The sequence below is a fragment of the Manis javanica genome, chromosome 3 (genome assembly GCF_040802235.1).
Source record: "Manis javanica isolate MJ-LG chromosome 3, MJ_LKY, whole genome shotgun sequence".
In the NCBI taxonomy this organism is placed as follows: Eukaryota; Metazoa; Chordata; class Mammalia; order Pholidota; family Manidae; genus Manis; species Manis javanica.
The window spans coordinates 85,687,730-85,704,063 of record NC_133158.1 but is presented as its reverse complement, the minus strand read 5'-3'; the positions used below and the strand labels follow the sequence as shown (position 1 = coordinate 85,704,063).

At 34.4% G+C, this 16,334-nt stretch overlaps 1 protein-coding gene across 5 annotated transcripts in view; it reads left to right on the top strand.

Moving 5' to 3' along the window:
* Positions 1-16,334, top strand: part of EPHA3 (EPH receptor A3) — a 371,224-nt gene that overhangs the window by 105,037 nt on the left and 249,853 nt on the right. For all 5 annotated transcript variants that reach the window (XM_073231799.1, XM_037001725.2, XM_037001723.2 and 2 more), the window contains exon 3: positions 821-1,481. In XM_073231799.1, the coding sequence (XP_073087900.1) occupies positions 821-1,481 (661 nt within the window). The remainder of the gene's footprint in view (positions 1-820; positions 1,482-16,334) is intronic.

Here is a 16,334-nt window from a genome sequence, read left to right as displayed (position 1 = left end):
GTATTAGGATGACCCTAACTGCTGTAACAACAAAAACCCAAAGAGCCATTTACTTCTTACCCGTGTAAAATTCAATGTAGGTTAAAGATATTAAGAATTGAAATGTTCACTACCCTTATGTCTTCTGTTTTCCAGGTGTAGCTATTAGGTTTTTATAGGGATAGGGAGGGAAAAGAGGGATGTTCATATTCTCACTGCAAATTTTCTTTCATAGTTCACCAGCATGGATCCCTTGAAATGACTGAGTATGTTAAAAAATGTCATACACGAAGATACATGGTAATGACATTATCATTTAGATTCACCTGTTTTGCTTTACCGTATATTGATTTTACCAAAATCTGGCTCAAATTGGGAGATGAATAAAGATTAATTTTAGGCAGTGGTATTTTTCATTCTCTTTTTTAGTCACAAACACACAAACAGCAATCCAAAAATATATAGAGAACAAAACCATTTATTAGTGTTTTTGGAGATGACTGATTTGAGGTCATGATCCAGGAATATATGGCTAGGTCCAGTCTAAGCAACTATTTCCTGGATATCCCACAAACTGCAGTGCAATTCAAATATGTTAATTAAAATTGTAAATAACTTTATGCTAATGAATTCGGAGAAACTTGCAAATAATAAAACTACAAACAAAAATGTAATGGGATTGCTCCACATCATGAACTTTAATGAGTAACACTGAAGTTTCTGTTTATTTATTTTGCATTTCCTGTGATGCCTTTGGCACCCTCATCTTGTATTCATTATCATTCATTATGCTTAAACTAATTCATACTGCCTCTCATGTTTTTTCTCCTTGATTCTTCAGTGGGAAGAAATCAGTGGTGTTGATGAACATTACACACCCATCAGGACTTACCAGGTGTGCAATGTCATGGATCATAGTCAAAACAATTGGCTGAGGACAAACTGGGTCCCCAGGAACTCAGCTCAGAAGATCTATGTGGAGCTCAAGTTCACTCTACGGGACTGCAATAGCATACCAATGGTTTTGGGGACTTGCAAGGAGACTTTCAACCTATATTACATGGAGTCTGATGACGATTATGGGGTCAAATTCCGAGAGCATCAGTTTACAAAGATTGACACCATTGCAGCTGATGAGAGTTTCACTCAAATGGATCTTGGGGACCGTATTCTGAAACTCAACACTGAGGTTCGAGAAGTAGGTCCTGTCAACAAAAAGGGATTTTATTTGGCTTTTCAAGATGTCGGTGCTTGTGTTGCCTTGGTGTCTGTGAGAGTGTACTTCAAGAAGTGCCCATTCACCGTGAAGAATCTGGCCATGTTTCCAGATACAGTACCTATGGATTCCCAGTCCCTGGTGGAGGTTAGAGGTTCTTGTGTTAACAATTCAAAGGAGGAGGACCCTCCCAGGATGTACTGCAGTACAGAAGGCGAGTGGCTGGTACCCATCGGCAAGTGCTCATGTAATGCTGGCTATGAAGAAAGAGGTTTTATGTGCCAAGGTAAGTCTTCTCTATTTTCCTTAGAGTGTTATTTCTCACCTGCAAGTTTATCAGAGTAATTGAAAGAAATGAACTCAGACTGAACTCACTTGGCAGCAAAACATACTTCAGACTGAATGGAGTCTATTTGTAGACTAAATTTATACCATCCAATGTGTTATTTTTTTGTAGAAATATTAATGTGTTTAAATATGTGGTGCTGGCCAACACCCCACTAGAGGTGTTACATATGCTATTTTTAGGTTTTCCCTGCTATTTAATAACTATGGCAGTATGACTCTACTCCAACAGCAAGGAAAAAAAATCTCTTCCTCTTTACAAAGAGGGAAGAAATGTCATTGGCACTCAAATAATCAAATTGTGACAGAATTAGATACTCATTGATTATTTTTGTGCTCTTCTGTTTCATAGCAGTATGTACTTAGTATAAAATACACTCTTTCCTTCAGTGACATCTGTGCATCAAATACATGTTTACTTACAGTGTATTAGTCCTTTAATAAAGATTATTTTATTTAAAAATCCAGGGTTGAGACTTCAGTGTTTGATGTATAGAGGAGTATTTAAAAATAAAATTATTTTGTGCCATGATTTGCTCCTTTTGGCTGCCCAGGAGACTATCTGTACCACACCTTAGATTGGAATGCATATTTGATCCTTACTATAGAATTAGAGAACCTCAACTCTGTCATCAAGTTGGCTTTTATTAAAAATCTCTTTGTACTTAAAATAAAATCAGTTACAATAAAATCTTTTTCATATAAAATATGATATATGCGATGAAAACTTCTACTTCATCTCAAAATGTGTTATTTAGCATTAGGCAAGGGTTTCTGTTTAAGAAATTATTGTTAAAATTTTGAAATTATAAATACATAGGAGAGCTTAGGTACCTAGTCCTTAGAATCTAGTCTGTTTTAATACCTGCTTTTGCTGTTGTACTGTGCCCAGGAAATTGAGTTTGGTATTCTACTTGAGACTATTCAGTAGGTGTCAAGTCAATAAAGAAATGAATGTACTTTATACATAAATTGACCTTTATGACAATCTGAACAGAATGTAGTGTTTTGCTTTTGACTATAGACATAGTTTATACAAAAAAATTTTATAGTAAGAGTAAATAGTACACTTTAGCCCCCTACTTGCTCATGCTATTTAGATCCTTGGCAAGCACCATCAGAATACTCTTACTAACTATGGTTTTGAAAGTTTGAAATTTGAAATAACATACTAATATGATTTGCTTATATATATGAGTGGTACTGTTTGTGATATATGATATTTGTGAGATTTATTTTAAATAACATAATAAAGTCCTAGCTCAAGAGGAATTAAAAAATCATCCATTCTTTCCAATTTGGTCCCTACTAAACTTGTCTCTGATATCCACACCAGGAAAGGAATAGATGTGTCTGCATCTCAGTAATATGTATCAATTTATGCAGAGCAATATTCCATTGACCAAGAAACCTAATCATTAAATGCTAAGACTTTAAATAATTTTTATATAGTATTTTATGTCTCATTCAAGAAATTAAAAAATATATATCAGTGAGGTAATAGAATCACAAAAGTGCTAATCAGAATAAGTAAAACATCCAAATAATTAACTGATATTACATGCTGTTTTGAGGCCAAACTTTAATAGAATTTCCAAAAAGAGTTACATTAAGCTGTATTGAGAAAGCTCACAATAAATTCAGAATTGCTATCTATGTAACCTCATTTAAACTTACTGAACCACTTTTTCAAAGTAACTACTATGCTATTCAATTGCACTTCATGTCAAGATTACTTTCAATGATAATATTTATGCCAAAAGTTTTACATTCTTGAATCTTGTAGTTTATTATGCTGAAGAACATTAATAGTACCTCCTTGATATAATAATGCTAGATGATCACAAACTTCCTCAGCTGTTAAAATGCTGATTTTAGAAAAAGAGATAAATACACACAAACAGCAAATGAGTCTAAAGGCAGAGATCTTGAAGATAAACCAATAAGAATAATTATAGTAGACTTAGAGATGGCACATAAAATGGTATGTGCTTGGGCTTTGATAGGGTGATGATTCTTCAGTGATGTAATTTAAAGAGGAGCATGTTCTGATGAGTATCTTGACATTGCTGATGCCGCCAGGTGAGCTTTGGCTTCCTCTCTTTTAAAAATCAAAAATCTCCCTGTTACAGGTTATTAGACAGTGTGCCAAGGTATTCTACTTTGTTCTGATTTACATGTAGTATCAAATCTAAAGCAATTTTATTTTAACACATATTTGTTTTAATATGTCAGTTTGAGCATAACTCTATATTATGTCTTAAAAATCCAATAATCAATGAATTCTGTAGCCCTGTATCTGTAAAGTGTAGGCCGGCATGGTCTGAGGCTGATGACTTTGCTGTTGTCAGTGATGGTGTGGGTATTTGTTGTGGCTGTTACAAGTTCCTTTTTTTAATTCCTAACTTTTTGGTTGTTTTTTTAATGAGCTTATTGACTTGTAATGACTCTCACAAATCAACATTCTGGTGCAATCCTTCAATTCATGCACACAGAGGAATGGTAATCTTTAGTAAAGAAACAAGTGAAAAGGTAGCTAAACAAACTTCACGTATTTTGTAAGATCACTTTAGCTTTGTTTTACAAAAGGTACTGGGTCACTCTTCTTAAAAAAGGATGGAATAATACTTTGACATATGTACTACTGGGAGCACAAATATAGCTAGAGTTTAAATACCTCAGGATAATATTATAACAAAATGATAAACAACCATAGTCTTTCAGTTGCCTGATATAGAGGAAAACAAGTCTCATCCACCTCATTTCAACAAATATCTTAAGAGCACTTACTTCATTCTAAGAACTGTATAAGAATTCAGATTTTTTTTGAACATTCTTTACATACCAGATGTCAAACATTGTCCTTAAATGCTAAGTAATGCCTATGAAGCTATCATATTTGTCCCTCAAAATAATTGATAAAAATAAGGCAAAAATATTATCTTTATTTGAAAAATGAAAACAAAGCTTTGATAGGTGAAATATCTTGTGTTAGGTTCCTTAGTGGTGAGTAAATGTTAAAATGGAGATCTGAAATTAAGCAGTTTGATTCCAAAGTCTGTAGTCTTTTCTTTTTGTCTTTTCACATTTTTTTTAAATGAAAGAATCATTGGTATACAGTCCTTTGATGTTTTCAAATACACAACATGGTGGTTCAATATTCACCCATATTTCAAGTTCTCACACCACCCCCTCCATTGAGGTCACTCTTTATTAACATAGTAAGATGTTACAATTATTAATTGTCTTCTCTGTGCTGTACTACCACACCATGACCTACCTGTATTGTGATTGTGAATTATTGTGCCCCTTAATCCCCTTCTCAAAGTCTGTAGTCTTAAGCTCTATGCAAACTGCTTCCCTATGATTCAGTACAATGATGACAGAGACCGGTGAACCCCACAGGACATGTCATGTCCTGGAGTTAGAGTGCTGTAAACTGGAGTGTAAGTAGAACCACAGAGAACTGGTATGAAGTAATCAAGAACCTGTTAAAATAAGGATTATCTATTTCAGTTTATTTTCCACATCTTTCTGTTGCCATATTTTTTAGAAAGAAGAATTATTAGCCAAAATGGCATATTTCAGGTAGACTAAGCTTAACCTGGTTAATGAATAATAAAATTTGGATATGTAGATTGTCAAGCATCTTAGATATGTTAAAAAGTCTATCGAATGTAATTCAATAACTGTTTCTGATCATCTATTAGTACAAAGTAATAATGTGCCAGCCATGGTGGAAACATAGATAAATAAATCATTGTATCTACCTTCCAGGAGCTCACAATCTAGTATGAAAGACAAATACATCAATTAATAATTTTAATACCACCCAAGCCAATAAATCTTCAACCAGAGTTACACGGTACTTTGGCATTACAGGAGGAGAGATTAATTTTGACTATTTCAAAAATTAATAATGGATATTGAAAAGATTCAGACTCATCACTATTGGGTTTAGAACCTTTGGGATTAAAGAGAAAGAGCCAACTATCTTTCACAACTTACACCTTCTAGAAGGTAAGGTTTATCATTTGTTTATTGAATCTTTATCTTAAAATCTCAAAATATGTAGAAGTCCTATTAGAGTTTCATGTTCTGAGTTTGTTCCACAGGGAGGCCTTACAGAGAATCTAAATTTCATAACTAGGTCATTTTCTGACTTTAATATGAAATATTCTGAACCTTCTTAATCTCTAGATGGATAATTGGGACAGTTAAAGTTCAATTAACTGAATGATGAAAATGTGACAATATCCACTTAATAGGGAAAATATAATGATAAAGATATTTTGTAGTCAGAAAACATAACCATTAATTTCAGAACTGTAAATAAAACAAAATTATCTTTGTATAGGCCCAGGATTCTAACCATGATATTTTAATTCTCTTGTATGTAATGTATACTTTCACAAGAGTTCACTTTTCTTGAAATGAGCAAAAGTAGCAAAAAGTATCCTTTGATCAATTATTCAATTATTCAACAATTATTGAGCCTCTAATATGTACCAAACACTGTGTTGGACACTAGGAGAAAAAAAGATGAATATTATCACCAATAATTAGTTCATTTATAGTTCAAAAACTGTTTGTATGTGTGTTCCTAAACATTTTGTTTTTGCCTCCAAAGGAAATAGATCATTTTTTAATTAAGGTATCATTGATATACAATCTTACAAAGGTTTCACATGAGCAACATTGTGGTTTCAACATTCACCCATATTATTCAGTGCCCTCCACACCCCATTGCAGCCACTGTCCATCAGCATAGTAAGATGCTATAGAGTCACTACTTGTCTTCATGCTATACTATCTTCCTTGGGCCCTACCTATATTGTGTGTGCTAATTATAATGCTCCTTAATCCCCTTCTCCCTCCCTCTCTAAACACCCTCCCCAACCCCTTTTAGTCCCCACTAGTCCCTTCCAGGAGTTTGTGAGTCTGCTGCTGTTTTGTTTCTTCAATTTTGCTTTGTTGTTATACTCCACAAATAAGAACCATTTCATACTTGTCTTTCTCTTCCTGGCTCATTTCACTGAGCATAATACCCTCTAGCTCCATCCATGTTGTCTCAAATGGTAGAATTTGTTTTCTTCTTATGGCTGAATAATATTCCATTGTGTATATGTACCACTTCTTCTTTATCTATTCATCTACTGATGGACACGTAGGTTGCTTCCATATCTTTGCTGTTGTAAATAGTGCTGTGGTAAACATGGGGTGCATATGTCTTTTTGAATTAGGGATCTTGTTTTCTTCAGGTAAATTCCTATGAGTGGAATGACTAGGTCAAATGGTATTCCTATTTTAGTTTTTTGAGGAACCTCCATATTGCTTTCCACAATAGTTGAACTAATTTACATTTCCACCAGCAGTTTAGGAGGGTTCCCCTTTCTCCACATCCTCGCCAGCATTTGTTGTTGCTTGTCTTTTGGATGCTGGCCATCCTAACTGGTGTGAGGTGATATCTCATTGTGGTTTTAATTTGCATTTCTCTGATGATTAGCAATATGGAGCATCTTTTCATGAGCCTATTGGCCATCTGAATTTCTTCTTTGTAGAAGTGCCTGTTCAGATTCTCCACCCATTTTTTAATTGGGCTATTTGCTTTTTGGGTGTTGAGGCATGTGAGCTCTTTATATATTTTGGCTGTTAACCCTTTATCAGAAGAGTTGTTTATGAATATATTCTCCCACGCCTCTTGTTCTACTGATGGTGTCCTTTGCTGTACAGAAGCGTTTTAGTTTGATGTAGTCCCATTTGTTCATTTTTGCTTTTGTTTCCCTTGCCCAAGGAGATGTGTTCAGGAAAATTTGTTCATGTTTATATCAAGAGATTTTTGCCTATGTTTTTTTCTATGAGTTATATGTTTTCATTAGTCACATTCAGGTCCTTGATCCATTTAGAGTTTACTTTGTGTATGGAGTTAGACAATAATTCAGCTTCATTCTCTTACATGTAGCTGTCCAGTTTTACCAACACTAGTTGTTGAAGAGGCTATCATTTCCCCATTGTATATCATGGCTCCTTTATCATATATTAATTCACCATATATGTGTGGGTTTATGTCTGGGCTCTTTATTCTGTTCCATTGATCAATGGGTATATTCTTGTCCCAGTACCAAATTGTCTTGATTACTATGGCTCTGTAGTAGAGCTTGAAGTTAGGGAGCATACTTTCTCCAGCTTTGTTCTTCTTCTCTGGATTGCTTTGGCTTTCAGGGTCTTTGTGGTTCCATATGAATTTGAGAACTATTTGTTCTAGTTCACTGAATAATGCTGTTGGTATTTTCTTAGAAATTGCATTGAATCTGTAAATTGTTTTAGGCAGGATGGCCATTTTGACAATATTAATTCTTTCTATCTGTGAGCACAGGATATATTTCCATTTAATGGTGTCTTCTTTAATTTCTCTCATGAGTGTCTTGTAGCTTTCAGGGTATAGGTCTTTCACCACCTTGGTTAGATTTATTCCTAGATATTTTATTCTTTTTGATGAAATTGTAAATGGAATTGTTTTCCTGATTTCTCTTTCTGCTAGTTCATTGTTAGTATATAGGAATGCAACTGATTTCTGTGTATTAATTTTGTATCCTGCAACTTTGATGAATTCAGTTATTAGTTCTAGTAGTTTTTGTTGGAGTCTATATGGTTTTCCATGTATAATATCATGTCATCTGCAAATAATGACAGTTTAACTTTTTCCTTTCCAGTTTGGGTGACTTTAATTTCTATCTTGTCTGATTTCCACAACTAGGACCTCAAGTACTATATTGAATGAAAGTGATGAGAGTGGAGATCCTTGTGTTGTTCATGATCTTAGAAGAAAGCTTTTTGTCATTGAGCATGACATTGGCTGTGGGTTTTTCATATATGGCCTTTATTATGTTGAAGTACATAACCTCTATACCCCCATTTTGTTGAGAGTTTTTATCGTGAATGAATGTTGAATATTGTCAAATGCTTTCTCAGCATCTATTGAGATGATCCTGTGATTTTTGTCCTTCTTTTTGTTGTTATGGTATATGATGTTGATGGATTTTTTTATTATTATACCATCCTTGCATCCCTGGAACAAATCCAACTTCATCATGATGGAGGATCTTTTTAATATATTTTTAAATTTGATTTGCTAATATTTTGTTGAGTATTATTGCATATATGTTCATCAGGGATATTGTTCTGTAATTTTCTTGTTTTGTGGTGTATTTGTCTGGTTTTGGTATTAGAATGATGCTGGCCTCATAACATGAGTTTGGATGTATTCCCTCCTCTTCTACTTTTTGGGAAACTTTAAGGAGGATGTATATTAGGTCTTCTCAAAACATTTGATAAAATCCAGCAGTGAAGTCATCTGGTCCAGAGTTTTATTCTTAGGTACTTCTTTGACTATCAATTAAATTTCATTGCTGGTCATTGTTTGGTTCAGATTTTCTGTTTCTCCTGGGTCAATCTTGGAAATTTATGTTTTCTAGAAAGTTGTCCATTTCTTCTAGGTTATCCAATTTGTTAGCATATAATTTTTCATAGTATTTTCTAATAATTTGTATTTCCTTGGTGTCTGTAATGCTTATTCCTTTCTCATTTCTAATTCTGTTTAAGTGTGTACAGTCTTTTTTTTTGATAAGTCTGGCTAGTGGTTTATCTATTTTGTTTATTTTCTTGAAGAACCAGCTCCTGGTTTCATTGATTCATATTGTTTTATTCTTCTCAAGTTTATTTATTTCTTCTCTGATCTTTATTATGTCCCTCCTTCTACTGAACATGGGCCTCATTTGTTCCTCTTTTTCTAGTTTTATTAATTGTAAGTTTATATTGTTTTTTGGGATTATTCTTTTTCCCTGAGGTAAGCCTGTATTGCAATATACTTCCCTCTTAGCATGGCCTTTGCTACATTGCACAGGTTTTGGGGTGTTAAATTGTTTTCATTTGTCTCCATATATTGCTTGATCTCTGTTTTTATTTGGTCATTGATCCATTGCTTATTTAGGAGTATGTTAAGCCTCCATGTGCTTGTGGGATTTTTTGTTTTCTTTTTATAATTTATTTCAAATTTCATACCTTTGTGGTCTGAGAAGTCGGTTGGCACAATTTCAATCTTTCTGAATTTACTGAAGCTCTTTTTGTTGCCTAGTATATGATCTATCCTGGACAATGTTCCATGTGCACTTGAGAAGAATGTGTATCCTTTTGCTTTTGGTTGGAGTGTTCTGTAGATGTCTGTTAGGTCCATCTGTTCTAATGTGTTGTTCATTGCCTCTGTCTCCTTACTTATTTTCTGACTGGTTTATCTGTCTTTTATAATGAGTGGTAAGTTGAAGTCTCCTTAAATGAATGCTTTGCATTCTAATTCCCTCTTTAATTCTGTTAGTATCTGTTTCACATATTTGGATGCTCCTATATTGGATACATAGAAATTTATAATGTTTGTATCCTCTTGTTGCACTTTATCATTATGTAATGTCCTTCTTTGTTTCCTGTTACTTTCTCTGTTTTGAAGTCTATTTTGTCTGATACCACCACTAGTGCAACTCCTGCTTTCTTCTCCCTATTATTTGCATGGAATATCTATTACCATCCCTTCACTTTTAGTTTGTGTATATCTTTGGGTTTGAAGTGAGTCTCCTGTAGGCAGCATATAGATGGTTTTTTTTCTTTTTGTCCATTCTGTAATTCTGTATCTTTTGATTGGTGCATTTATATTTAGGGTAATTTTTGATAGATATGTACTTATTGCTATTGCAGGTTTTAGATTTTCAGTTACCAAAGTTTCAAGGGCAGCTTCCTTACTATCTAACAGGCTAACTTAACTCACTTACTATGCTATTTCAAACACAATCTAAAGGTTTTCTTTCTCCCTTCTTCCTCCTCTAATCTTTATATATTATGTGTCATATTCTGTTGTGTATCCCTTTACTAACTTTGTGGGTAATTGATTTAATTTTGCATTTGCTCAGTAATTAATTGTTCTGCTTCCTTTACTGGTTTTATTTTTTCTGGTGACAGCTATTTAGCCTTGGGAGCACTTCCATCTATAACAGGCCCTTTAAAATATACTGTAGAGATGGTTTGTGGCAGGTAAATTCCCCCAACTTTTGCTTATCTGGAAATTGTTTAATCCCTGCTTCAAATTTAAATGATAATCCTGTTGGGTAGAGTATTCTTGGTTGGAATCCCTTCTGTTTCATTGCATTAAATATATCATTTCACTCCCTTCTGGCCTGTAAGTTTTCTGCTGAAAAGTCTGCTGATAGCCTGATGCGCTTTCCTTTATACTTGATCTTTTTTCTCTCTCTGGCTGCTTCTATTACTCTGTCCTTGTCATTGATTTTTTTCCATTTTAATCATTATATGTCTTGGTGTTGTCTTTCTAGGGTCCTTTGTGTTGGGAGATCTGTGCAATTCCTTTGCCTGAGAGACTATTTCCTTCCCCAGATTGGGGAAGTTTTTAGCAATTATTTCCTCAAATAGACTTTCTATCCCCTTTTTTCTCTCTTTTTCTTCTGGTACGCCTATAATGTGAATATCTTTCTGTTTGGATTGGTCGCACAGTTCTCATATTAGTCTTTCAATACTAGAGATTCTTTTTTTCTCTCTGTGCCTCAGCCTCTTTGTTTTCCTGTTCTCTAATGTCTACTCCATTTACAGTCTTATCTACCTCATCTAATCTACTTTTAAATCCTTCCATTGTATGTTTCATTTCAGATATTGCATTTTTCAGTTTCTGTCTCTTTCTTGAAGTCCTCCATGAGATTTTATTTTTCTGTAGCTCCATGAGCATGTTCATGATTTTTGTTTTGAAATCTTTATCAAGAAGATTGTTGATTTCAGTTTCGCTTAGCTCTCTTTTTGTCATTTGCTGGATTTTTGTTTGTGCAAAAGTTTTTGCTGTTTCATTTTCCTAGTGAGTCCTATGGAATAATACCTTTGTGTAGGTTGTCACCTGTAGTGCCCAGAAGCTACTCTCTGAAGCTGCCCAGCACCTGGAGCAGATGGCAGAGTTCACATGCACTGGGCACTGGCACCTGCCAAGAGGAAAGAACTCTTTCCTTCTTCTCAGCTGCAGTGCCTGCCTCCACTTCTAGGTCCAGTGGGCCATATGTGCAGTGAGCATCCTCTACTTTATGCTCTTGAAACTTCATTAGTTGGGGCAACCCTCCAGCTAAGCATGATGTTGGGGGCAGCTGGTGTGAGGATGGGTGCCTACCAGGAGGAAGGAGCAGCAGGCTGTGTATTGCAGTGGTGGGGTCTCAGCATGTGTGGACACCCAGGGGGATGGAGCCTCTTAAGCTCCTGAAAGTTCCCAGTTGCTGGGCTGAATGTACCAGGACAATTTTGTCCACCTGCCCTTTCTCTTGAGCAGCAAGCTCTGTGTAATCCTTGCAGCTTTAGTACCTGTCTCACTGTTGGGAATTCTTTCAACTGCCCACCTTTCTTTTGTCCTGGAGTGGCTGATTATGTGTACCTTTTCTCCCCCAGTGGCTAGAATTTCTGTCTCTCTGTGTATTCTGCCTGTCTTTTCTTTCCATCACATTAATCTCCAGAGTACCATGTAATGTGGGTTTGTGTTCCCTTGAGCAGATCTCCAGGGCTGGGTGTTTACCAGTTCTAGGCTTGTACTCCTTCCCCACTCTGTTTCTCTTCCTCCCACCTGTGAGCTGGGGTTGGAGGAGCAGTTGAGTCCCACCCAATCACAGCTTTGCTACTTTACCCTTTTCTGTGAGGTCTTCTCTTTTTCCCTGCTGTAGGCAGTCTTTTCTGCAGTCTTCGGGTTGCTCTTTCAGGATTAGTTGTATTTGCTATATTTTCATGTTGTATAGGGTTTTGAGAAGAGGTTTCTGCCTCATTTGTCATGCCATCGCCCTCCACCCCTCAGTAAATAGATTTTTAATTGAATTATTAAACTAAGCTAAGTTAGTATCAGTGTAAACTGAAAAAGTAATTTATTCATGTTTATAAGGAAGGAGACATTGGTATGGCTGGATGTAAGTGATGGGAAATTAAAATTTTCTGCAACAGGATGCTTCATATTGCTTGTCTTACTGTTCTTTGCTACATAAGGTAGAACACAAGTAAGCTAAAAGAAAAAATAGTGGCCATTTCTTTTTTAAGAATTGGTTAGAAGGAGAAAATAAGAGGAGTGAAAAAAGCATTTGTAGCTGGAGAATCATTCAGCAATTTCATGCTAAGCAAACTAACAATACAGAAAAGGAAGCTCTAGGAGGGTAGAGAGTACTTATTACCATATATTTGGTAAAATAGAGATGCACATAAAAATATACACAAATTTAAACTGATAAGAGTTGAAGATTAGTAAAGACAGTAATAAACCTTACACCAGACTTGGTTTTCTACCAGTTTCTTTAATATGTAATTTCAAAATATAACTTTTGTTTAAATAAGTTTTCTCTCAATTCAATGTTAGAGGAGGAAATCATGGCATCTTTTTAAATTTACAGTCAGTGTGGTTTAAGCATATGGGCCCTCTTCCTGTGATCTGGGCAAACTTGCTAGATGCTGAGAATATATTTTGACTTATTTTTATAGGATGTCAATAGACCTCTTTTTAAAAAAATAATGTTGAAAAATTACACTATAAACCTAAATTATCTGTTATTTGCTTTCAGCCATTGATAATTAAAATTTACTTGATTTATTTCTCTTGGGAAATCCTTTATATTTCTTAGATCCCTGCATAACTTTTTTTTTTTTAACTTTTTAAGATGTGGAGAAATTCTGCATTAATACCAAGAGAACCTCATGATCTTTTCAATTTTTTTTTCCATCCAAGCTAATGAATTATGTTATCTGCTTTGATTTAGCTTGGAGAGAAGAAATAAGAATGCTAATGGCATTTAATGTAGTCAGTTAATTACATTTGAGGCATATACCAGGAGGTTACTATAAATATTCCTGCTTCCACAAACTTTGTTTAGACTTGATGTAACAAATACCTTATTAATGTCACTGAAGAATCTGTTGCTCTATGTTTTATCTCCGTGGATTCATTGCAGAATGCTAACTTCATTCCTTGTTCTTGTACACTAGCAGTCTAATAGAAAAGTATGTTTGATGTGAGGTATGAAGACATCTAGACTTTTTGATGGTTATCTTTAATTATGTTTGTTTCATCTAGCACTTACAATACCAATTCTTGCTCTCCCTTTGTTTCTCTATCAATTTAGAAACTCTGTTAAAGAAGCTGTCAAGTCAATAAATAACAGAACGATTTAGAGATTCTGATTGCTCTGACAGAGGAGCTAGAGAAAATTGGAAAATCTCAGAAGTTTCTTTGCACCATCTGTTGAGTCTATGTGTACCTTCTGGAACTGCAAGGAGTAAATATGCTTTAATAAAATCAGAAGTGTTTTCAGAATGGAAGTTCCTTGAGGGGAAGGACCACATCTTGCCTTCTTTTAGGAATGTTGTGCCTAGAGATTATCAGAGTGTAGTTGAGTATAAGTTCTCAATTAGATACTTCCTGAGTGAATAACTTCTGAGAGATTTGTATGCCACCGCTACATTCTTAGAATGGAAGTTCTGGACAGAGTGTACTTTATATTATTTATCTTTGAATCCACTGGGACTTTCAGAATGCCTTGCACATGAAGATGTTCATTTTATCTAATTTGAAATAACTGCATTGGACTATGCACAGAGTAGAGACGTGTTAAACTCGATTCACCTGAACTCTGATTTTAGTAATGAGTAGATGAAGAAAAATACTACTTTCTGTGAGACCTGAGAGAATATGAATTTATGATAAATATTATTTTTCTGATTTGCAAAAGTCAATTGCCACTAGTTTCCTACCTATAATAAAGCAAAGAGCTAATTATGAAGATACGGAACTAATTTTGGTCTTGAAATTTTATACACCTAGTACTTAAAGCATTGACTCACTTTCCAATGAATGTACTGAAGTGATCACTTCTTACTTTGAAGTTTGAAAAGTTTACATTTTTTGTGAGTTTAAAATGGAAGTCCTCTATTCTCCCTTTGACTTTAGTAGTTATGCACCCATGACTTCTCAAACCAATGAGTTTAATTTAAAAAAAAACCCACTGATAAGTTTAATGTAAATAACTTCCAAATAACAGGTACATTATGCTAGCTTATTAGCTGTAAAACCTTTGATTTATACAAAATTTTATCTCTTCTCATCAATTTATGTAAGTTATGGCAGCATTAACATGATGCAGAAAACTTCCCTGATTTTGAGTTTGTCCTCAAACTTCAATTTGCACTTAATTGTTCTATTTAGCCAAACACTCTTGTCACTGGCAAGTGATTAAGTACCTGGAGCTCAAGGAGTCCCAGGAATGCTGCTTATCGATTGGTTGAAAACAGTTTAAGCCTCAGTTTGTACAGCTAGCCTATTGTAGTGTATCTAGCACTGGATAAAAGATACTTTAACATTATTATTGTTAGTCATTGTGTCAGTGGAATGAGCAACTTACCTTGCTTCTTTGTTTCAATCTGTGTTAAAACACTTGGATATGACAAATTCACCTATTCAGCAAGCTCTCTCTTACCTTATACCTTACACCTGAGAGATTCCTTGAGGGAGAGAAAATGTCTTTAATGAATTTGTATACTATGTATTCATTACTCAGTCACTGGTTGTCCACCTTCTTTCAAACAACATTTTTCTTCTCTGAGGAGACATTTTTAGTTTGATAAAACTTGTAATCTCCTCAATCATTGGTGATATTTTTTCTTTTATATTTTGTTTCTGTTTACCTACTTTTTCTTCTAAAGAGCAGTCACTCTTGACTTTTCCTATCTGGTATTTGACTCAGTCTTTTGTTTGTTTGATTTTAGCACAGGTTTTTTGCTCTGATTATTCTAAAACAAGTTAGGTATTTATTATGTACACTTAAGAATCACCCATATAGTAAAAATGACAGTGGAGAAAAACAGTGTAAATTGTGTGAAGTAAATGCAAAAGGTGCTTACTTGAATTGCCATGTCATATAACTGAATACTTTAAATCAAATTATGTCAACCCACCATCTAAACAGTAATTATGTAAAAACTCCTTTCAAGCTTGAAAAAGAGGAAAAATAAAGGAATGTATTGGGCTTGTAGATTATTTAAGGGTTGTAGTTCATTTTTGAGTCTGTATAAAAACAAACAATATAAATTTAAAGTATGGGTCTCCATGTTTAAGATACTAGAAAGAAATGTGAATTTTTTGTTCTATATATTCTATAAATCAGATTGTTTTGGACAGTCAGAGATAATTTGATTGGAACATACTTAGGAGAGATATGACTGTCATTAAATTTAGGAAGTAGAACGAATGCATATCTAACTGGAAATACTTCCTAATTAATAAGAACGAGTTAAATGATCAGCAGTGAACCACTGTAAAAGACCTTGAAAATCACAGGCAGTTTTACAAATGTTAGTAATGCTCTAACACAGGATTAAAACTGAATAAGAATTACAGAGTTTTAGTAAAATATGGATTCTTTCACTCTATATGGATTAACTTGAGTTATATAGTCTTATGATCTCTATTTTTCAAAGAGGAAAAAGTAGTAAGACATTTCTTCTTTAAACAGGTATTTTATTATTCTTTATCCTAACCTGGAATGTCATTTTATAGGTTGGTATTAAGGTATTTTCCTAAGGTGCTCATCTAGTTCATAATCATCCATTATCAAATATTTAAAGGGTATTTGCTTTTAGGATATCAAGTTCTTTTTCTTTTCTTTTATTACCATCCTGATGTCTGTGTACTTTCAGAAACTTTGGTCCAGTGTGAATTGAATTGAAAAGTGTGAAT